Genomic DNA, 22,198 nt, shown 5'->3' with positions numbered 1-22,198 from the left:
CACCACTTTAGCTTCACCAGAAGCTTTCTTACATGGCATACCGTGCGTTTTTTATTAAATATTGTAATAATAATAATCCTCCAAAATCCTGTAAAAATGCATCGTTTTCTGTCAAATAACCACCCACTGCTTTCATAGCACATTTTGATGTGTTGGTACGTTCATGAGCAAAAGATCTGAACACTTCTTCCAACTCTCCACAGTTGGTCCAGATTTGACACCATAGTATCGAAAATATGCAAAAAAAAAACAATCCCCAATAACTAATACGGATTTATTATTGACAACGAGTTCACAAAGTGAGAGATCATCATCATTAACATTTCAGAGGGCTCGGGGGGAAATGCATGAGGTGAGAATACCGAATACCGTCCTGCATCTTAGCGCACAACCATGATCGATTACAGCCAATTTACACATTCAACTGTCAAACTTCTCAAATATTAATATTTACTGTGATCATTCTCTTTAAAATCTACCGTAATGATCAAGAGATCCATGAGTGCATAATAATGTAAACAATTAATGTAAGATGCTCGAATGATGGCAGTAAGTTATGATGTGCATCAGTTACAATCCGCTTTTTGAAAATATGCCTATTTCAATATTAATAATAATAATAATATATTTTTCAAGTCTATTAGATTCAAATTAAAAGTGCAAATATATATAGTTAATTATTCATTTTCAGTATTTACTGACGACACATTAAAAGTCTCCTGGGTTAGATATCAACTGTGTGGAAGTTCCAATAAAAAGCTACATTCAGTTTGTATGATATGTCACTTATTCTTGACATGATCTCCTAATGTTGTCCGACTCTCGGTCCAAACGTTGCAATGCAGAAAAAAAACAGACAGACCCATTTACAAAACACTGGAAATATGCCAAAATGAACAATGGACTTCCCAACGTTTGGCTCGCCGTGTAACCGTGTTTCCTCAGTAATCTGTTCACAGCTGAATATGAGCACTATGATTTGCTATGTTTGCTGTCTTTGAAGGCTTTAGGCACACAATGTCTTCATATCATATTAATGTGGTTGGTACATAAAAAGCTTTTTGTTGACAGCAGTAACTACAGTGAACCAAGTTTATTATAAATAATGAAACAGTAAACTAGACAATTAAAACAATCCACGCCACCTTTTTGTTGATAGATCCGAGTGGACAGAAGCAGAACCTTCACCAGAGTACGAACCTGAAACGATGCATATTAAATCAGTGTCGGTGCACCATGACTCTGTTCAGAGGTGTATGTTGATGCAGAGGTATGTCGGTATTAGACGGGATCAAACACCTCAGCTCTTCTCCATCATCTTCAAGAGGAGCTACGGAGGAAGCAGGAAATTACAATTAAAATGTTTTAATCACCTTAAAGACTAAAAACTTGCAACAGTCTACAAATGTAAGCTAAAAGTTGTGAAAAACTATGAAAATGGGCTGAACTTTTGATTAAAAGGTGTCTGACAGCTTCAGGCTGAACACCGTTTTCACAATAAGAGTCCAACAAACCAAATCCTTCCTGGTTGTTGGTCAGTTAAGAGGTTAAAGTAGAGTAGAGTTGTACATTCATATTGTATAATAATACTGTGAAGCTATTGGTCAGAGAGAAAAGAGAGAGGACATTGTGGAAAATAACTCTTTTATTATTTGGGTTTTGTGTGCATGTGTACCTGGGTCAGGTGATACTCTCCATCCACCAGCTGCTCAATGATGCTGAAGTGGTCTGTAGTCGCCACGTCCTCCAGGGTCACGTTCAGTCCTGACGCTTCTAAATTCTTAAAGGCAAAAAGACAGAGTTCATGAAACGGTACGTCAACACAATCCTGTTAGAAATAAGAGTCATTAGAACGGACGGCATCTTTAAAAAGGAGTAAGACTTTGTAAATTGGAAACGTTTAACTCCTGTTGTTTGATCAGTGAAATAAGGTTTTTACTAACAAATGACACAGTGAGGATATTTAAGGGTGCCATTGGTGTAAAAAAAGCTGACCCCACATTTTAAATGACCCAGAAGTCCTACCAACCTCAGTTCATAGAGGTTGTGTGTTCGGTCTTAAAAGAACACCTTTAATAAAATCCCCATTTCTTCTACTTCCCATGGGGACCTGAAGAAAACATGAACTGGACGACAAGGCAGTGAATCACCAGAAAAATGTAGTCATTGATTAAAAGATTTTTAGAAAAGAAAAATGCAAAATATTTGCTTGTTCCATTTTCCAAAACTTGCTTTTTTTCTTGCAGACTTTCTCCCATCAATGAAAATTGAGCATATTTAAGTTCTGACTGACATTTGACGCCACCAGTGTCACTGGGGAGACTTATCTCGGCCTATAAAACCTTACAGTTTGTTGACATTTTATGGACTAAAATATTAATCATGTGCTTTTCATGCACTGATCAAAAACCATCAATCATGCGCACTGACTTTGTAGTATTCCTCCGACTGCTTGCGAAACTCCGGCGAGTCGTTCTCGGCGACGGCGACGACAATCTGACAGCTGGAGGAGGAGAGTTTGAGCTGCGGGACCAGCTGGCTGGGGCTGTTCCTCACCGCCACCTCCCTGCCGACACCCAGGAGACAGAGGGGTGAGGAGGGAGGGGGGGGGGGGCACTGACTGGCACCACAGGCCAGAGGAGGACAGCCACAGACACACGAGGACATTTACAGGCGCAGTTTCTTCTTCAGATAGAAACCGTCACAACACTCACACACACACTCACTGACGTCTACTAACGCAGCAGAAACCCGTTTCTCTTTAACGTGGGTCGGTTCTGGGTCCACTCAGCTGTTCTCTGACATCGGGTTACTGTGTAAAGTGTGTAAGAGAGAGATAAGGACGGTGCAACGTGTTCTGTAGGGAGGAACCCACTCTGTCATCTTCAGAGGCTCGTTGACGTATGTGGACAGGATGGGTAGGAGGTCATATATACCGCTGACCAGGAAAGCACCTGCAGGACATGAAAGAAAAACATTAATAATCACATTTATATCTAAAAACGGTGGTTTTAAACATCCTCCTCTTCAGTATGCTGGTAATTCTAACACCATCTCTTATATCCAGCTCACCTTTGATCTGAGGAGTGATGCTGTACTGCGACCAGTCGGTGGAGAGCACCATCGCAGCCAGGTGAGCCCCAGCCGAGTGTCCACACAGGTACAGACCGCTGACATGGATCAGACACAAAGAAGAGATGAAGCAGACAGATTTATGACGGAGATGGTGACATTTTACTGTGTCTGAATGAGAAAAGGACAGCTGGAGCCGAATTTCATTATAATGTGCTGCATTCAGATGAACTCTCCTCAAACAGGGTGACAATAACGGGGGGAGGGGAGGGGGGGGGATGCTACCTGATGTGAGAATACTGCTGAACAACAGACACAACACTCCTGCGAACCTGCGACACCATCAGGTCCATGTTACCTGAAAAAGGAAGAGCAAGGAGGGCTGACATTATTACTTCATCTCCTTCAATCATGTTTCCATGTTTGTTTCCTTCCTCCCTTTAAATCAATCATGTTTGTTTGTTTGTTTGTTTCCTTCCTTCCTTCCTTCCTTCCTTCCTTCCTCCCTTCAAATCAATCATGTTTCCATGTGTTTCCTTCCTTCCTTCCTTCCTCCCTTCAAATCAATCATGTTTCCATGTTTGTTTCCTTCCTTCCTTCCTCTAGAAAACAAACAACTTTGAAATGGAAAGACTACCTTTGGGGGCGATGTCGTAACCGACAGCAACCACCACTACACCTTTATCAATGAGTGGAACGGCCATGAATCCGGACTCCTCCTTGCTGCATTGAGCACAAAACACAGAAATAAAAACCCTGAACAGTGATTCTAAACATGATGAAACAAGATGTTGGAGAAACTAAAATGGCACCTGAGAAACTGCCAGTAGCCTCCATGCAGGTAAACAACCAGGTGGACGTCTGCGGGAGAAAGGAATGAATGAAGCCTGTTCATCTTCATTCCAGCTTCAGTGCAACAGTGAGGAGGTCCACGTACCTAAAGAGTTGGTGCTGGGTATGTAGACGTCCAGCTTCTCTCCATCGCCCTCCCCGTACGGCACGTTGAGCAACGTCTGAGCCAGACCTCGAGCTCGCTCCGTGCCTGAATCACAGCGTGACATCATCATGGTATTGCAGTAAGATTATACACATATCTGTCTTCTACTGGACTTTAACAGTGATTTTTGCATCAGTAGACCCTTTTTCATAGATTTCAACACTGGAGTTAAGAACATGAATTATGGCTGAGTTCCTTTCAGTGTCCCAGGAAGTCATCCTGGTGAACGAGCAGCCACATTAGTCTCCCTGAGTGGATGCAGCCGTCATCACCTGTGCTTTTCCTGCTATGACGAGTCAGCACGTCTGCTGTGATGAAGTTACTTTAAGTTTTTATACATCAACAGTTCCAATCATTTCCGTCTACCGTCATCTCTCCTGTCGAAGCTCTAATAAAGGCATCAGCTGAACAAAGCAACACTTTAAAATCAATTTACATCTACAACGAAAGATGTATTAATTAATATTCCTTCTTCATATTTGACACAAAAGCTGAGGAAAAACTAAGAGTAGTGTCGAACTGGGAGAGACAACCGTACCTATCGATATAAACATTATGCTCATCACATTACCAGGGTTGCCACTGGTGAATTCAAATGTCAAATTTGACTCATTAAAAAGTAGAATTTACCCGACATTCAACAGAGAAAAGTTTTTAGACGCATTATTTTCTTCCCAGCAATTTGCGAGCTTCATGCACGATGTCACAGGCGTGTTCACTACAAAACTATTTTTTTAAATGTTGAGACAATAAACTGAGCAAAATATTTCTTATTAACTGGGAGCAAAATGATTGAATGTCCTGGGGATGCCATTAAAGATCCTGCAGCGGAGCAGTGAAGGACGCAGCAGGCTAGAAATGTTCCCTTTTTACAAACTTTACATGTAGATTTTCCTGTCGTCTACTCAGCTGAAGCTCTTGGATGTTCCTGCCTTCATAAGCAGCTACAGGAAAAAGCTTGTTTTGACTGAAGTGACTGTTGAAGAGTGGGAAGGAAATAAAAACCAACTCAGGAAGTTAGATAACAAATAAACAGCAAAGAATCGAAAACATGACATTTTGATTTTGGCAACTAAAATGTAAACAAACAGAAGTGAGCAATGTGACAGGACACATGAGTCCAAGACGTGTGGTTGTATGTGGAGTATTTACAGGTGATAATGGTGGATTACACGATTAGAAAACAAATCAAGACCTGCAGTCCAATCAGGCCCCACCTCAGACCCAGACCGGGTCTACATGAACCTTGCAGGCTGCCTTTCTGTCAGGATCATATCCAAGCCCCCGTTTTCTACCTCAGACACGTATTCGACAGAAACACGGGTTTTCACGGCTGCACAACATTCAGCTCGACACCTGACTTCCTGTCGCGCGGCCTGCCTGCAAAATACCAAAACAACATTTCGCTCCAAAAACAGACCGACCTTCCTTTAAAGCCTTCACGTGCGCCTTGATCACGTCGTCCGCAGACATCCTGGGGGACCACCTGCTGGGGGACCACCTCCTGTGGGACCACCTGCTGGGGGAAAACTGCCGCTCGAGCTCCTGTCACACGGAGAGACTCCTGTCAGCCGCGCGGCCAGGAAAGCCGAGACACCGACCACCATCAGCCGGTGGTGAGCACCGTAAACCCGGTAAACAGCGCCCTCCTCCGCTCGTGTTAACCCTCTGCTGCTCGGTTTTAACGTAACTTCCTTCAAATGGGAATAATGGAATGTGGTTGGAAAAAGTCAAATTATAGGTTGAATGAAAACAAAAATCATGATAGCTATTTTTGAAAAAGTTATCATCAATAAATGCACAAAGTACGAATATCAAATATAAAGAAGTGAGTCCCCGGTGGACCACGTGACTGCACATTTCAGTGAGGATTGTGGGTCAAATGACGTTGAAGGCATTGGGGAAAAATATGATCAATAAATCTACAAAATCCAGTTTAAAAATGGCCTTCAATGAGCCATTTGATTGCATAGCCTATTTTAAATTTGTATTTTAAACAATTTACTCATCTGGCATGAAAGCTATTGAAAAATATATATATTTATGAAATGTAGCTAATGGAAGATATTTTAAACCACTAATACGACATGGACTCATTGCCAAAAAGAAATAGCCTAATGTTATACTGCTATATGATCAATCATGTGTTGAAAAAAAGTATTTAAATGAACAATGAGAAATTCATGGTTCATATAAACAAATCGGTTTATAGATAGTTCAGTCAGACAGTAATTTACAGACAGTCCCTGACTGACTGTTCCCAGCTGATCAGTGGGGGTTTAAATGCTGTTTTAAAGTCATTCTGCTTCATTCACCGATCTGATAATGCAGAAAGAAAAAAAGTCAACATCTTACGTCTTTCTTCATTTCGGTCCAGTGCGTCATTTTATCTCCTGAAATCTCTATAATCTCTATATTCTCTATATTCTCTATAATCGCTATATTCTCTATAATCTCTATATTCTCTATAATCTCTATATTCTCTATAATCTCTATATTCTCTATATTCTCTATAATCTCTATAATCTCTATATTCGCTGCAGACAGATGAATCCAACCAGCACGCGCTCAGCTCGCGCTCTGACTGCACTTTGGACTGACGACCCTCAACTTTCACATGCAAACTATGTCCTGGAGCTCAGCTCTCTGTAGATAATAAAACGTGCACCAGGCAACATGCAGATAAACCACGTGACCACCAGCAGGTCGGATATATTTGCAGCTGCACACAAATAGGCCTGTTGGTGACTGTGCATGTGCAGAGATCAAAATGACGTCATGTAGTGTTCAACCAGGTAAAACGATTAGAAATGCACACTAGTGTTCTAGAATAACTTGGCAAGTAGGAATACTACAATCTGAGTCCCAATATGAACTTAATATTAAAATGATGAAGGCCTTCAGGTGGGTCCGGCTTCCTGGTCTTCAGTCTTAACGAGAGGACTTGTGTCAAAAACTAGTTTTAAGACATTTAATATTTGAGTTGACGCTTACAGCCTACTTGAATGGATTTTTGTAAAATCAGATTTATGTTTTGTTTGGCAAATATCATCTGTTCTTCCTGCAATGAGAGAAAATTACATTACAAAATTCATCTGAAATTGTTCTCCACTATCTGCACAACCTTTTGAAATCCATCAACAAATGTCAAATATTGCATTTATGTGAGCGCCATAGCAACAAAGGGGAACATGTTGAAATGAAGAAACTCAGAAACTCCATCTTGATTCATTTAGGCTGCTGTTACGCAATACAGGTTTATTTGTATGGCAGATTTAAATAACATGGCAATTCAAAGTGCTTTACATAGAACATAAATCAGGATCAGAATCACTTTATTGGTTATTGGTTTATATGTTAACACATACAAGGAATTTAAGTCTGGTAAAAAGCATCATAGAGGATTCAGCATCTCATTGTTCTGTTCTCTGAACAATGTGAATATGGACAGCTGCACTTTATAACAGCAACAAATTCTGCACACAAACAGAAAAATGAATTATAAATGAATGTGGGATTTTAACGTTGTGAAATTATTGTTTGTTTAAGATAAGATAAAGATAATCCTTTATTAGTCCCACAGATTTACAAATTTAGATAGATTAATACTTAAGGCCTCTTTTTTTCTTTACATAATTCTACGATATGCAACACACAGTTTCTACACTGAACAAAAACAACATGTGTGCTGTGATGCTTTTATATAAGTTGGAGAAATTACTCAAGAGGCTCGATTCAAGAAGGAGCAACTACATGCACCCTCAAAGAGAGGTGTCCAGCAGTCCTCCACCCAGCAGTCCTCCACCCAGCAGTCCTCCACCCAGCGGTCCTCCACCCAGCGGTCCTCCACCCAGCGGTCCTCCACCCAGCGGTCCTCTACCCAGCAGTCCTCTACCAGCAGTCCTCCACCAGTAGTCCTCTACCAGCAGTCCTCCACCAGTAGTCCTCTACCAGCAGTCCTCTACCAGCAGTCCTCCACCAGTAGTCCTCTACCAGTAGTCCTCTACCAGCAGTCCTCCACCAGCAGTCCTCTACCAGCAGTCCTCCACCAGCAGTCCTCTACCAGCAGTCCTCTACCAGCAGTCCTCCACCAGCAGTCCTCCACCAGCAGTCCTCCACCAGTAGTCCTCTACCAGTAGTCCTCTACCAGCAGTCCTCCACCAGCAGTCCTCTACCAGCAGTCCTCCACCAGCAGTCCTCTACCAGCAGTCCTCTACCAGCAGTCCTCCACCAGCAGTCCTCCACCAGCAGTCCTCCACCAGTAGTCCTCTACCAGCAGTCCTCTACCAGCAGTCCTCCACCAGCAGTCCTCCACCAGCAGTCCTCTACCAGCAGTCCTCCACCAGTAGTCCTCTACCAGTAGTCCTCTACCAGCAGTCCTCCACCAGCAGTCCTCTACCAGTAGTCCTCTACCAGCAGTCCTCTACCAGCAGTCCTCCACCAGCAGTCCTCTACCAGCAGTCCTCTACCAGCAGTCCTCTACCAGCAGTCCTCCACCAGTAGTCCTCTACCAGTAGTCCTCTACCAGTAGTCCTCCACCAGCAGTCCTCTACCAGCAGTCCTCCACCAGTAGTCCTCTACCAGTAGTCCTCTACCAGCAGTCCTCCACCAGCAGTCCTCTACCAGTAGTCCTCTACCAGCAGTCCTCCACCAGCAGTCCTCCACCCAGCGGTCCTCCGTAGGGCAGCTTTTATACAGTGTGACCAACAGTTGACAGTCACCTCCATTCCCTTTGTCTCTGCTTTGGTCTGATAACAGAGTTGGTTGGAGGTCACAACATAAAGACAGAGTTGGTTGGAGGTCACAACATAAAGACAGAGTTGGTTGGAGGTCACAACATAAAGACAGAGTTGGTTGGAGGTCACAACATAAAGACAGAGTTGGTTGGATGCGGAAAGTAAAATAAAAAGAATCACTTGCAAATAAGACAGAAACCAAAATAAACTTTTCGTTGCCTGCTTAACAAGAGGAAGAGACAAATCTTTTTCCATCAATAGAGTTCATATACAGTCTTTACATCTTATTTTCGGTCCATGTCTGTTGACTTCCTTTGTTGTTTCCAGTTTAAAACAATCCGCCATCACGTGTGATACTCTGCTCTGATTGGTCAGGAGTGGCCGCCCGGCGCGCTAATACCCGGAAGTGTTTGGTCCAAAGCGTCACGTGACTTTGCTCCCATTGGAGGACGGTGTGGCTCACTCACTCCGCCTGAGCGCCATTTTTCAATTTTTCTCTGTCGGGAGCAGTTCAGTGTTTCAGAGACTTCTTGGGTTCAGTTTTATTTCAATTGTACAATTTAACTTTAGTGTATTTAAATAAAAAAATGGACTGCGTGGATTTCCTAAGAGTTTTACCAAACTCCCCGAGGAGAACACGGGGACAAATTCAGGTTCGTATCCGCCTGATTCAACGTAAAGTTAAAGAAAGATAATTAGGTCAACAGGAGATTTTTATCAGCTGTGTATCTTAAAGATTGTTTACGTTTAGTTACTGACCTTCATCTCTGAACGTCTTCATTCGTCTGACTAACCTTCACAATCCCTCTTGTTGTTTTCAGGTCATCTTCGGACCGATGTTTTCAGGCAAAAGGTGAGTTATTCTTCCACAAACAAACAAACAAACAAACAAACAAACAAACAAACACCTTGTTTGGATGTCTGGCTGACTGAAGTTATTCGTGTGTCGGTGTTTGTGATGTTAGTGTCACAACTTCCGCCCAAACTTCACCCTCCCGCCAAATCCTGTATTGTTTCCCCAGCTGTTAGAATCAGTCACAGCTGGTGTGTATTAATGTGAAGGATTTTTATATTAACACCGACAACTTTGTACTGAACATGTTTATAAAGTCTTTATGAAATAACTCCAGTATGACAACCTTAATGTAGAAAACCAACCGCCAGGTCTGAACTGATGTTTACTCATTTTGATGTTTACTCATTTTGATGTTTATTCATTTTGATGTTTACTCATTTTGATGTTTATTCATTTTGATGTTTACTCATTTTGATGTTTATTCATTTTGATGTTTACTCATTTTGATGTTTACTCATTTTGATGTTTATTCATTTTGATGTTTACTCATTTTGATGTTTACTCATTTTGATGTTTATTCATTTTGATGTTTATTCATTTTGATGTTTACTCATTTTGATGTTTATTCATTTTGATGTTTACTCATTTTGATGTTTATTCATTTTGATGTTTATTCATTTTGATGTTTATTCATTTTGATGTTTACTCATTTTGATGTTTATTCATTTTGATGTTTACTCATTTTGATGTTTACTCATTTTGATGTTTATTCATTTTGATGTTTACTCATTTTGATGTTTACTCATTTTGATGTTTATTCATTTTGATGTTTATTCATTTTGATGTTTACTCATTTTGATGTTTACTCATTTTGATGTTTATTCATTTTGATGTTTATTCATTTTGATGTTTATTCATTTTGATGTTTATTCATTTTTCTTTGCAGCACTGAACTGATGAGACGAGTCCGCCGTTTCCAGGTCGCTCGGTACAACTGCCTGGTGATCAAATATGCCAAAGACACACGTTATTCTGACGTCGGCATGGCAACACATGACAAGTAAAGCCCCTTTTTTCTTTAGATGTGCTGCTTACGTTTACAGAAATGTTAACGGGAGACATGAACACTTGGGTTCAATGCAGTTGTATAACATTTAACACGTAGTTTGGGCTGAAAGGATGTTGATTGGAAACATAATAAAACAAAATTCACCGGTTTGGATTCTGTCATGATGAACATAAACAAGTACAGTTATTAACTTTTTGTCTCAAAAGTAAACTTGAATTTTTACTCTAAAGAAATCAGTATTGGTGGCTTTTAGAAAACAGAGAAATCCTGTCTTTCTTGAATCTGAGCCACGATACAGCCACAAAAGCTGGTGAGCTTCCTGCCATGTATTTATAATGGAATCCCTTCATCAAATATAAATATACATAATATATTTTATACTCAGGCTACTGGACTGATCTTTACTTGCTATGTCATTGGTACTTGCGTACCGCGCTGCGAACAGATCGGGTCCAGTGTACATCCAGGACATGGTCCAACTTTACATCCCAGCCTGCTCCCTCCTCCTTCTCCTCCTCCTCCTCCTACTCCTCCTCCTCCTACTCCTCCTCCTCCTCTGTCCTGGCTCCTAAATGGTAGAATGAGCTCCCCACCGACATCAGGACAGCAGGAACTCTGAACATCTTCCACCACAAACTAAAAACACACCTCCACCTCCTCCTCCACCTCCTCCTCCTCCTCCTTTATCTTGAACAGTAGAACTTTAGTATCTTAAAATAGAACTTACTGATAGAACTTTGTAGTTTGGCTTTCTGGAAGAAATTATATTTTCTTGATTCTTGTTGTTCTGGTTTGAACCCTCATGGTTGAAATGAACTTATTGTAAGTAGCTTTGGATAAAAGAGTCAGATAAATGAAATGTAATGTAATGTAATGAAATGTGCAGGCTCACTGTTGGAAAAGAGATTTTATCTCAACTGATTTATTTTAGTTTTTAACCTGGTTAAATAAAAATGAAATTTGAAGTATTTGTCAGATAAACTTTAGATATCTTTGGTTGTGAAAAGGGCAGATTGACGACGACCACGCGCATTTAAAATTTTAGGAATTAAGTGTTTTTTTTCTAAATCCTGTTTTATCTTGTAGAAACACGATGGAAGCTGTTGCAGCCAATAGTTTGGTAGACGTGCGCTCTGCAGCTCTGCAGGCCGGCGTCATCGGCATCGATGAGGGACAGTTTGTAAGTGTGTTTATGTACTTAATGTGAAACTCGTTAATGTTCACCTTCATAGACACCAGGACGTCTCGCTCTCTGGACAAGTGAAGGGATGTTTAGTCGTGAAACTGATTTAAGTTTTGACACTAAACTACTCTGTGCTTCTTCTCTGTTGTAGTTTCCAGACACCGTCGAGTTTTGTGAGGAAATGGCCAATTTAGGAAAGACGATCATCGTCGCTGCTTTGGATGGAACCTTCCAGAGAAAAGTGAGTATCTGATGTGGAGAATCTCAAACACTCCCAGTTCATATGGACAGACGCACCACTGTGAGAACAGATGTAATGAAATGTCCCAGACAAGGAGCACGATTTTACAGACGAACAATCTGCATTAGCAGCTCTCACATAGATGCTCTCATTCTTCCCCTCCACAGCGAGTCTAGTCTGTCCTTGTAATGTAATTATACCTCCATTCATGGGTGCTGACTGCCTTCTCGCTGTCTCGCTGCATTCCTGTAGCCTTTCGGGAACATCCTGAACCTCGTCCCTCTGGCGGAGAGCGTGGTGAAGCTCCACGCCGTCTGCATGCAGTGTTACAAAGAAGCCGCCTACACCAAGAGGATCGGAGCCGAGAAGGAGGTGAGGAGCTCAGCCAAGCTCTAAAACGCTGCTCGGAAAGAGATTAAGGACTCTTCAGAGGGTGGTGGTGAGACGGGGACGGACCAATACCTCAACAATATGGTTTACTACATATACACAACATAACGAGCATCCAAGAACAGTTGAATCAAACAGCAACTGGACTAAAAGTTGTAGACTTGGTAGTCCAGCTGTTTTCAATTGAACCCTTTTGGGAAAACAAAGCCTTCACAAAAATCTTTTTGAATCAACATGTACTTTGACTTCTCATCTTGTTTTCTTCACAGTGATGTTATTTTGATAACTATTGAGCTGTTGTCACTCATTTTTAGAAAGTGTGGATTTAGAACAAGATTCCAGAGAATCTCCGACATGAGAAGGTGTGCTTCCCTTTTTTTATTAATATGCAATGATCGACTGTGCAATGTGCGCCAGGTGGAAGTGATCGGCGGAGTGGACAAGTACCAGGCGGTGTGCAGAAAGTGTTACGGAGGTCTGACGGTGGAAAAAGAGAACAGTTCAACCTTCAGGAAGGAAACTCCACAACACGTCGTCCCGGGAAAGCTGCCGGACGCCGGCGTTGTCAGGAAACCGTTAACCGCTCTGCACTTCTGAGGACAGAAACAACACCTGGTGGGTGGGTGTGTGTTTGTGTGTAACATTACAACAATAATAGTTAGTTTTTTTTATAAATGGATTAATCTGCCTCCTAAAGAATTGAAATAATCAGCCCAGTTCATTTATAGTCTTTGTATTTGGTGTGAATTTGTCATGAGATATTATTTACTTGAAAGATATTAAAATGCATTCGTATAAGAATATGAGGAAACCTCGGTCGTATTTACTACTTTTATATTTTAATATTGGGAACTCTGATCAACTCTTTTGATATCTTTACCTGTAACAATATTTTGTCAGATGTTAAGTGTTAAATTTATTTGTTTTTTGCCTCCGTTAATAATGGAAAAAAACTTTGTGGAAACTTTTTAACTCTCATTTCTCTGTACAGCGGGTCAAGAATATTATGCAGTAAAATCTGTGGTCTAAAAATAATGGTGTTATTTATTTCTTTGAAGATTTTCAAAAAGGTGGTTGAGAAATTTGGCTTTCTTCCAAACTGTGATATGTAATCCAACACCTTCACAACCAACTGAGGACTAAAATAACTGGTTTAAATCCTGGCCGGCTCCCCGGCTGTGCAGTGAGCTGATAGGTTGGCATGGAAACCACAGCGTGTTATATTAGTCTTCTTACACTCATGCAGTACATGAACAGTGTGAACATCCTATGAATGATTTTATTCTATAAACAAAAAGTAAATCACAGTTGCGCTTCGGTCATGACATGAAATTATGACAAAAGATGAAAGTTCACAACTCAAAACATACTTAGAAACACAATAGAAAACAAATGAAGCAAAATCAGACCAGTTTTTATGAAACTTGACTCAGGTCTCCTCAAATCGACAACATTACCCTTCATTAATCAAACGACAGTTACTAGAGATCAAACATTTAAAAGTGGGCTACTTTACTTTTTAATTATACAGTAAATCACATCAAATTTGAGCCTTTTGTCACTATTAGGAACAATATGGAAAAGTTGTGAATGTAGAAACGGTAAAGAAACCATTTTAGGAGATAACGCTGATTTAAAGATCTCCAGAACAGAAATAAGCAAAAACCACTGGAGCACAGCAGCTAGTGCAGCGGTGATAAAACAGCTGCTTCACCTAAATATAACTTCAAGATTCACTCTCATTCACTTTCCCTCCAGAAAAACCTTTAAAAGTTGAATTTCTCCCTTTAAGGCACAAATGACAAAATCAACAGCAGCGTTTTTCTTACATTTGGCTTTTCTCACATTTCTGCATGTTTTTAATCTAAAGGACCCACAAGTACAAACGACTCTCGTTCAGTAGCACAACATCTCAAATAAACACACGGAGCTGCAACAACCTTTGAAACAATAAGCTGCAGCTGATCGGAGGCCAACGTCCGAGTCACTGGATCTACAGCAGCAGAACCACACGAGGCGTTAAACCGACAAACATCACAGTCGGGGCAGCGAGCAACGACGCAAACCGTCAGTCTTTCCACAGACGAGTGGATTCACAGTCGCAGGCGGAGGTGTTGATCTGTGACGGACAGCGACACAGTTCAGGTGGAAAAACATTTAAACAGCAGAGAACCGAGACGCTGCACAGAAAGCATTGTTGCTGCTGGTTAGTCAGTATTGTGTGTGTGGACCTGATCAATAACAGCAGTTATCTGCAGGTCTGTCTGAAAGTTGGCAACGAGTTCAAAGTTCAAAAGGACAAAAAAATGGGCAAAAATTCAAATTGAAATTGCATTTTTTGAATTGAAAATGATTAGATGTTCTTGGAGGACGAAACCGAACGCTGCATCACATACGTCCAACTGATTCTTCCACAAACTCAGGAGGAAAACGCTGCAGGAAACGCAGTCTTTATGGCTGTCGTTGGTTAGGTTGGCACACAGAAGAATTATTTAACGAGCGCAAAGAAGTTTTAATAGAAAAAAAATCCTTTTCAAAAGGTGATTTTATGGCTAAAAGAATTTATACAGAGCCGACGCTGCACAAAACGTAACTCGGTCACAGAAGGACATTCGTCTTCCTCCAATATCATCAACTCCCATCTGCTAAATCAACACAGAAACTACAAATACGTCCTCACGATTAACAAACTGAGAAGAAACAAATCCACCGAACCAAAGAGGAAAAGAAAATCAGGCACATACGACCATTAAAAAGCCAGTTTTGCAGAGAGCTGTTTGTAAAGATGTCGACCAGCCGAGGAAAGAAAGCGAGCGTCGGCCTCTTCCTCCGATCGGAGCGTTCTTCATGACGTCACATGAAGTGACCTCCTGCTCATACGTTCTACCTCTTCTGCACGATCAGCCCGTGTGAGGTAAAAGTTGCGTCTTTGCACGCAGGTCAGAGGTCAGAGGTCAGATGACTCAACCAACCTTCTTCAGATCTGATCCCAGAGCCGTAAACACATAAACAGCAGTGTCCCTCATCTCTAGCTCCAAGTTGGACTGCTCAGGTCCTCCAATCTGACAACCACATCAATATGATATAGTTGTGTGTCTGTGCAGTGCAACTACAATTGGTGGAGCCCCCCCACAACCCCCCCCCCCCCCCCCACACACACACACACACACACACATACACAACCCAACGCCCCCCCCCCCTCAGGCTCAGTAGCTGGGCGGCTGGTAGCCCGCGTCGCCCTGCGGCTGGAGGTTCGGGGTGAAGGGAGGCTGCTGTATGTCGGGCATGCTGCCGGGGTAGGCCGTGTAGGTGGTCGGGGCGTAGGTGGTCGGGGCATAGGGGGTGGGGGCATAGGAGGGAGGGTAGGCGCTGTGGAGATCCTGTGGCGGCTCCGTGGAGGTCGGGATGGTGACGTCATTGACACCCCGGCGGAAACGACCCAGAGCGAAGTAGGTGAGGATTCCCTGCAGGTTCAGACAGAAAAGTTGATCACTGATCGTTTTTGTGTCTCAACAGTTACTGCAAAAGTTACACAAGACGAAAAGTGTATAGAAGTAAATTCTGATCCTCTGAGGAGTCCATGACCCGTCCTCCTGCCTAACGTGTTACTGGCTCCGACCCGCCGAGGCCTGGACGCCACCAGAGCTCTGGAGAGGCCCGGTGGTATCTGGCACCGAGGTGTCAGCAGCACATCAGTAAGTATTCACCACTACCCCGACCCGACCCGACCCGACATGCTCATTTCACCCTTCTTTAAACTTTCCCACTTTTCCTGCATCAAAGAGAACAAATAGTTCACTTCGTCTAATCCAGCGGTGCTCAGCTGGTCTCACATCTGTATTCATCAGGTCCTGACCCAAAGTTTGAAATGTTTCAGCCACTCAAATTCACAAAAAATAGTTCTGCAAAACACAACGGCTTCATGCACCTCTAAACATGAAATACAGAAAAAAAAACAAAAAAAAGTGCAACTAAGGCTAAAAATCAAACATATTAAGAAGTCTTGAATTACAATCAAACATGTATAAATTGAACTGTATATTATAAAGATAAATAAAAAGGCAGTGATCTTGTATTTAATAAAAACACAAAAGGATACTGCATCATGGTAAGAACATCCTTCAAAATAAAAGCAAAGCAGCAGAAATTCTGTACACTTCAAAATAAAAGTTTGACTTTTTTTTCACTACACCTTGATGTGCTGTTATTATGTGATAATCAATATTATTCACTTCATCTATCAAAAAGTTTCCCAAAAGCTTTTCAATAAATACAATGAAGTCCTCAAACAGGTTTAAATTCAGGTCTTCTTTTTCACTGGCATGAACTTCAGCTAACAGTCGTTTTAAAGGAATAGTTTAACAATTTGGGAAATTCTGGTAAACTCAGCCGCCCACCAAGAATCATTCAGTAAAAACATTTTCTTTAATGTGCATAAAAAGCCAAACACAAAAACAACAGGTTGTGATGCAAAGAAAGTCACAGATGCACATACATGACGTCTTCATGTAAAGCTACATGCAGAAGTGGTGCCAATGTTCTCATCTCTAAAAAAGTCAATAAGTATATTTCCTTAAATTATAAACTATTCTTTTATTATAGGAAAATTACACGACTCACTATAAATGTCTCCAATGTACTATGTAGAAATATCGCATGGTTCTTTCATTTTATTGTTAAAAGGAACCAATAATCAGTAATCTGTGGTGTGATAGATGTTTGTTGGATCAATAATAAACTTACACATAATAAAAGCTTACTGGCAGAGAAAGTGACTAAAATGTGAGCTTTTAGAACACAGACAAGAGAACAGCGGTCCTTCTCACCCAGGTGGCGATGGAGAAGAAGGAGAAGGTGACGGTGGCTTGTGCAGCGTCCTTAGGGATTCCCGTGACATCATGAGTGTGACTCCACTGATTGGCCAACAGGCAGAAACACACAAACCACAGGAAGGTCCAGGCGCCTGAATGAAACAAACACACGTTGGAATTATTCTTTCATCGCTGCATGGACATTATTCAGATGAAAAGAAAGAGATGGAAAGAAAATTCCTGCCGAAAGCACAAAAAGCAACAGAAAAAAAAAAGTCTCTTCTGTCACCGTCTGCTCAAATGAACACGAGCCGTTTTATCGAAACACCACTTCTTTGTCTCCTGGAAGAATGGCTGACTGTGAACTGTGTTGTGTACAGCTGATGAATGTTTATTTTCATCAGAATCTGTGAGCTCCAGCTCCTCCTCCTCTTCGTCCTCCTCCTCCTCCTCCTCCTCCTCCTCCTCCTCCTCCCTGTCTACTGTGTGCAGCGATGAATAACACATTATGTCAGGAAACAGCCAGCGGTTTGTCCCACCGACACTCAGAGACTCTGGATTCAACCGAGAGAACTGAAACCCAAAGGGACCACGAGGGAGCGACTCCTCTTACAGAATAAGAACAATAAATAATACCGTGTTAAAAATAAAATAAAAAGCATCACTGCATGCCGTCTGCTTATCATCATCTTCAAACCACCACCAATATTACCATCATCACCATTTTTGAAGCAAATGTTACCGCTCACATTAAAGTTCATCAAAACACTTAACTTTACACAACATAAAAACATATTAATATAAGACTAATATCTTAAAGTGGCTTCTTTAAGTATTACAAAGATCATTTCAAGAAATTCCACCATTATGCTCATGACTGCAGCAACATGCTGCATAATGTAGAGTTTGTTTACTTTTTGAAGAAATGTGTTGTCAAAGTGTGACATCACATCATTGGCATTTATTGAACTCAAATAAGTCTGCAAATGTTTTCATAAAAGTAATTGCTTGTGTTTTCTTTTTGTTAGAAAGCTCCTGTCAGATATTAACGAGGCTCTTTCTGATTATTCTGTCGTCATCACTTTATCTACTGGAGGTCACCGTGCACGCGCCATCACATCGACAGCTTCAATCACCTCACAGGAAGCGTTTTGTCGGCCTGATTTTGTCGACTTCCTCGAACTTTGTGCATCAAACATGATTCAGCAGCATACAATTAAATTGTCTCTATTTTTTTTACTATTTTAACAGAGTTTGTTGTTGTCATTTCTTTCTTTGTTGAGCTTTCACCTGCAGACAAACCGGTCGCAGTTATGAACAACGTGGATCAGAGATTTGTGTTTGTGTCTGAAGACGTTCATCCTGAGAGTGATTTCATATCTCTAGTTTCATATAGCGACCAGAAGCAGAAGTAGAACTTCTTCTACTAAAACTCCAGGGAGGTGAAGGCAGATGTTGTGACTGGATACGTGATCAAGAATCTGAGCCGGCTGTTTTATTTTGCCGTTTCCCCGTCTGACTTCCTGTCTGGCTGATCGTACTGATTTGATGCAGCTTCCATTGAGCGGAGCAGAGACGCGCTTCTGAAACCGGCTGCAGGTGGAATCACAAACATCTCTGCCATCGTCTCCGTCTACGGTGGAATCCAGACTTCAAGGTCATCTGAAGGCCAGTGGACGTGCTCGTTTCTCCAAAAGGCTTCTTTCCTCTACAGTCGGTCCTTTAACCCCCCATATTAGTACAGATACTGATCAGTGCAGCTTTAAATCTCCGATAAAGTAAGGAAGCTGCAGCTCACCTGAGAAGCCCAGGTCAGCCATGACGGCGTACTTCCTTTCCTGCGCGTTGCTCATGAACGGAAGGTAAACGTCCAACACCAGGAAGGCCACGCACGCCAGGAAGGCGATCACCCCGACGCCCACAGCGTAGCTACACGCAGAGTCGTTCTGGTTGAAGATGCATTTTGTTTCGGCGCTGTAGGTGGAGTTGATGTAGCCCTCCGTTGTGATGCAGGCAAACACCACGATGGCAAAGATCTGCACGGAAACACAAGAGGAGGGAGGCGGTTAGCTGAAGGAACCGAGTCTCAGACTCAAGAGGAAGTCTCTGTCAGAACGGCTTTTCAAGGTTACACATGAACTACAGTTGGCATACTTTACATTAACGTGTAACCGTTTCAAATGTAAAGATAAACATCAGACAAATAATGTTCCCTTCAGGCAGCCACAGCTTTCAGCTCATAAATACTTCAGACTTCAAACTTACAAAAAAAACAACAACTGCTTTCTGCTTCATTTTATCTCGATGCTGTCGTGTGAAAATCAAGTAAAGAGAATGAACCTTTTGAAAAACTCAAAGAAAGTCAGTGTGAAGCGCTCAGCTGTGAACCTGAAAAAGGCCGTGAGCTCAAAGCTTTAGTTCAACATTGTTCATCACGTGTTGCTGCAGTTTTGACAGCTTGAAGATTTGTTTCTGTCTCCGTGCACCTCGACAGCAGAAGTTGTGCAAGAAACCTGCTTCTACAATCACAAAATCAAGCACAGAAGAGAGAATATGGCCGCCGTGAACTCAGCCTGTTCTGCATTATGATACTGTTAAGCAGCTTATTCTCAAATATCCCGAGTAGCTTGAACGCAAAATTCAACTTCTGTTTGTGTTTTCTTCCTAAATTCATCAAATTAAAATGATGTGACTGAACATTTGATCAAAGTCACGAGAACTTGTCTCCACTTCTGCTTTATGAATCTCTTGACGTGACGTAACCAGCAGCCTCCTCCTCTCACCGCTGACTGTTGAAACATTCGGCTAACCGCCGCCTGCTTCCTCTGACTGTCCCGTGGTCGCCTGCTATCTGCTCTGATTACCCACCTAACCATGTGACCCACTTCTGAGTGCAGCTGCCTGCCATGTGATTCCAGAGATGCCACCAGCTCCCTAATAACACTCATAATGAGATTTGAGAGGAGGAGGAGGACAGAGAGGGACTGTTCAGAGAGAGGCCGCCATCCTGCTGCTGGGACGACACAACGAAACAGAAAACGAGCTGCGTGGAGGCGTTAGGGAAGTCGATATATTTGGGGGGGGGGGGGGGGGGGGGGGGGGGGGGGGGTCCTAAACATGTGACAAAAGTGAGGCGGGGACTTTTAGAGGAGCGGATGGATGTAAAAACTGAGACAGTGTTTGTGTGTTGAGTGACTGATGTCAAACAACCACCAAAATGTTCCATATGTGCAGATTCTATGAGCACATGTTGCTTTTGTTCTTTCAGTCGTCAGTAAACAGCAGAAACAACACTGGCAGCCTTGTTTGGACTCACATGAACACACTGCAAACAGTGACGTGAGCTAACATTTCTGAAGACCCAGAGCTACAGCGTGCAGAAGGTTCCTTGTTCTCGGAGCAGGAGTGGTGCATTGTGGGGCTTGTAGGCAGGGTGAGAGACCACAATCCTCTCTGGTGCCATAAGTGTAGGCTTGTTATTGTCAGACTGAAGTCACCACAGATAGAAGGAGATCTGGCAGGAACCAATCTGAGCTGCACTGTGTGTGTGTGTGTGTGTGTGTGTGTGTGTGTGTGTGTGCGTGTGTGTGCGTGCGTGTGTGTGTGTGTGTGTGTGTGTGTGTGTTTGTGTGTGTGTTTGTGTGTGTGTGTGTGTGTTTGTGTGTGTGTTTGTGTGTAGGGGGATCAGTAGCACACATTGACCAAGAGTAGGAGTGAGTGCGGTCAGCAGGGGTGAAGAGGTATCACCTTACCTTCCCATGAGCTCCTGTTTACCAGTGACACACACAATCTCCACAAAAACACACACACACACACACACACACACACACACACACACATAAACAGCAGCTGTAACGGAGGACACGTTCTGTCCTCAGTCTGCTGCAGGTTCATCTGTCTTTGACTCAGAGGTAGTTTACGCTCCATTAAAGCAGCAGTCAGTCAAACACAGCAGCTGTTAGAAGACGTAGTTTCAAGGTCAGATGAAACTGGTCAGTCAGTAAATTGTATCTCGTTGAGATTCATCTTCTAGATTCATCGGTGTTCAACCCACAAAAACAAATCTGCGCCGTCAGATTTGCCTGGCAACAGGTGATCAGCGGTGCAACAACTTCCCATAACTCTCCCTGGTGCGTGAATTCCCCTTCATGCAAAACAACTCTTCATATTAATATTCTTGTCTTCGATCCATGACACGACATTAGAGTAAAGAGAGCCTCGTGGATGATATGAATTCATGTTTAGCTGGTTTTATGCTTCCGGAAGTGAAGGTTTCAGTGTGTGAGTTTTGCCCTCTGACAGCAGCCGTGTTGACCTGCGCTGTCACCGAGCTGTCACCGAGCTGTCACCGAGCTGTCACAGCAGCTGCAGGGAAATGACGCCCGATGGAGACGCCGCGTAAAGCGGCCTGTTGTTCTGCGCTATACTCATAAGAAGTATCAAACTGGACATGAACCGCTCCACACAGGTGGTTTACTGGCTGCGGCGACGCGCACCTGTCCTCTGTGTCCTCTGGGTCCTCTGGGTCCTCCGGCCCCTGTAGTTCAGAGCAGAAACTCACCCAGCTGAGCAGCCGCACGATGGTTTGCGGCTGTCGGATGAACTTGTAGAAGTCGAAGCCTCCTCCAGCGAGCGCAGCCCCGTACGCACTAACACCGCCCGTCTCCTCCATGTCTACCCTACAGCCGATCCTCTGGAGTTCAACCCGACCTGACAGAACAGCTCTCCGGCTCCACTCCACTAGAAACTACTGCCGCCTCCTGCTGTGCTGCTTCGCTGAAGTCGAGTCAGCCCGTGGAGCTGCGCAGACGGCTGCGCGCCGGAGGGGCGGAGCTGCTGTGGCTCTTATCGTTATTCAACCTCCCCACCAGAGATGGTTTACAGATACATGATAAGGACATTC

General features: G+C 42.7%; 3 protein-coding genes across 7 annotated transcripts; 1 reads left to right on the top strand and 2 right to left on the bottom strand.

Annotated features, from left to right (window-relative positions):
* Nucleotides 1-258: 258 nt before the first annotated feature.
* afmid (arylformamidase) lies at nt 259-6,640 on the bottom strand. 2 transcript variants are annotated; one of them, XM_069139677.1, is made up of 12 exons: nt 6,425-6,640; nt 5,494-5,614; nt 4,010-4,114; nt 3,885-3,933; nt 3,710-3,795; nt 3,358-3,430; nt 3,073-3,170; nt 2,876-2,954; nt 2,431-2,566; nt 1,676-1,780; nt 1,300-1,330; nt 259-1,200 (listed from the first exon to the last, which is right to left on the bottom strand). In XM_069139677.1, the coding sequence occupies exons 1-11, from the start codon at nt 6,452-6,454 to the stop codon at nt 1,301-1,303; spliced, it is 912 nt and encodes a 303-aa protein (XP_068995778.1). In that variant the 5' UTR covers nt 6,455-6,640; the 3' UTR covers nt 259-1,200; nt 1,300. The 2 variants fall into 2 exon arrangements, with proteins under 2 accessions (XP_068995778.1, XP_068995777.1); XM_069139676.1 differs by having other exon boundaries at nt 259-1,330; nt 6,425-6,639.
* tk1 (thymidine kinase 1, soluble) lies at nt 5,608-18,524 on the top strand. Of its 4 annotated transcripts, XR_011177789.1 has the most exons (9): nt 9,244-9,458; nt 9,627-9,658; nt 10,548-10,661; nt 11,757-11,850; nt 12,005-12,094; nt 12,347-12,466; nt 12,902-13,099; nt 16,001-16,179; nt 18,324-18,524. XR_011177789.1 is itself a non-coding variant. In XM_069139680.1 (8 exons), exons 1-7 carry the CDS (start codon nt 9,393-9,395, stop codon nt 13,079-13,081), a joined length of 696 nt encoding a protein of 231 aa, XP_068995781.1. In that variant the 5' UTR covers nt 9,244-9,392; the 3' UTR covers nt 13,082-13,099; nt 16,001-16,338. The 4 variants fall into 4 exon arrangements, 3 of the variants coding, with proteins under 3 accessions (XP_068995782.1, XP_068995781.1, XP_068995780.1); XM_069139680.1 differs by lacking the exon at nt 18,324-18,524 and having other exon boundaries at nt 16,001-16,338; XM_069139681.1 differs by lacking the exons at nt 9,244-9,458; nt 16,001-16,179; nt 18,324-18,524 and adding an exon at nt 5,608-5,703 and having other exon boundaries at nt 12,902-13,510.
* Nucleotides 15,653-21,967, bottom strand: syngr2b (synaptogyrin 2b). The gene is made up of 4 exons (XM_069139678.1): nt 21,857-21,967; nt 19,094-19,331; nt 17,311-17,447; nt 15,653-15,948 (listed from the first exon to the last, which is right to left on the bottom strand). The coding sequence occupies exons 1-4, from the start codon at nt 21,965-21,967 to the stop codon at nt 15,691-15,693; spliced, it is 744 nt and encodes a 247-aa protein (XP_068995779.1). The 3' UTR covers nt 15,653-15,690.
* Between the last annotated feature and the right edge of the window lie 231 nt (nt 21,968-22,198).

Source organism: Embiotoca jacksoni, unplaced genomic scaffold (genome assembly GCF_022577435.1).
Source record: "Embiotoca jacksoni isolate LCO1_2020_lvr unplaced genomic scaffold, fEmbJac1.0.p SCAF_85, whole genome shotgun sequence".
Taxonomy (NCBI): domain Eukaryota; kingdom Metazoa; phylum Chordata; class Actinopteri; family Embiotocidae; genus Embiotoca; species Embiotoca jacksoni.
This window is presented reverse-complemented; position numbering and strand designations above follow the sequence as displayed.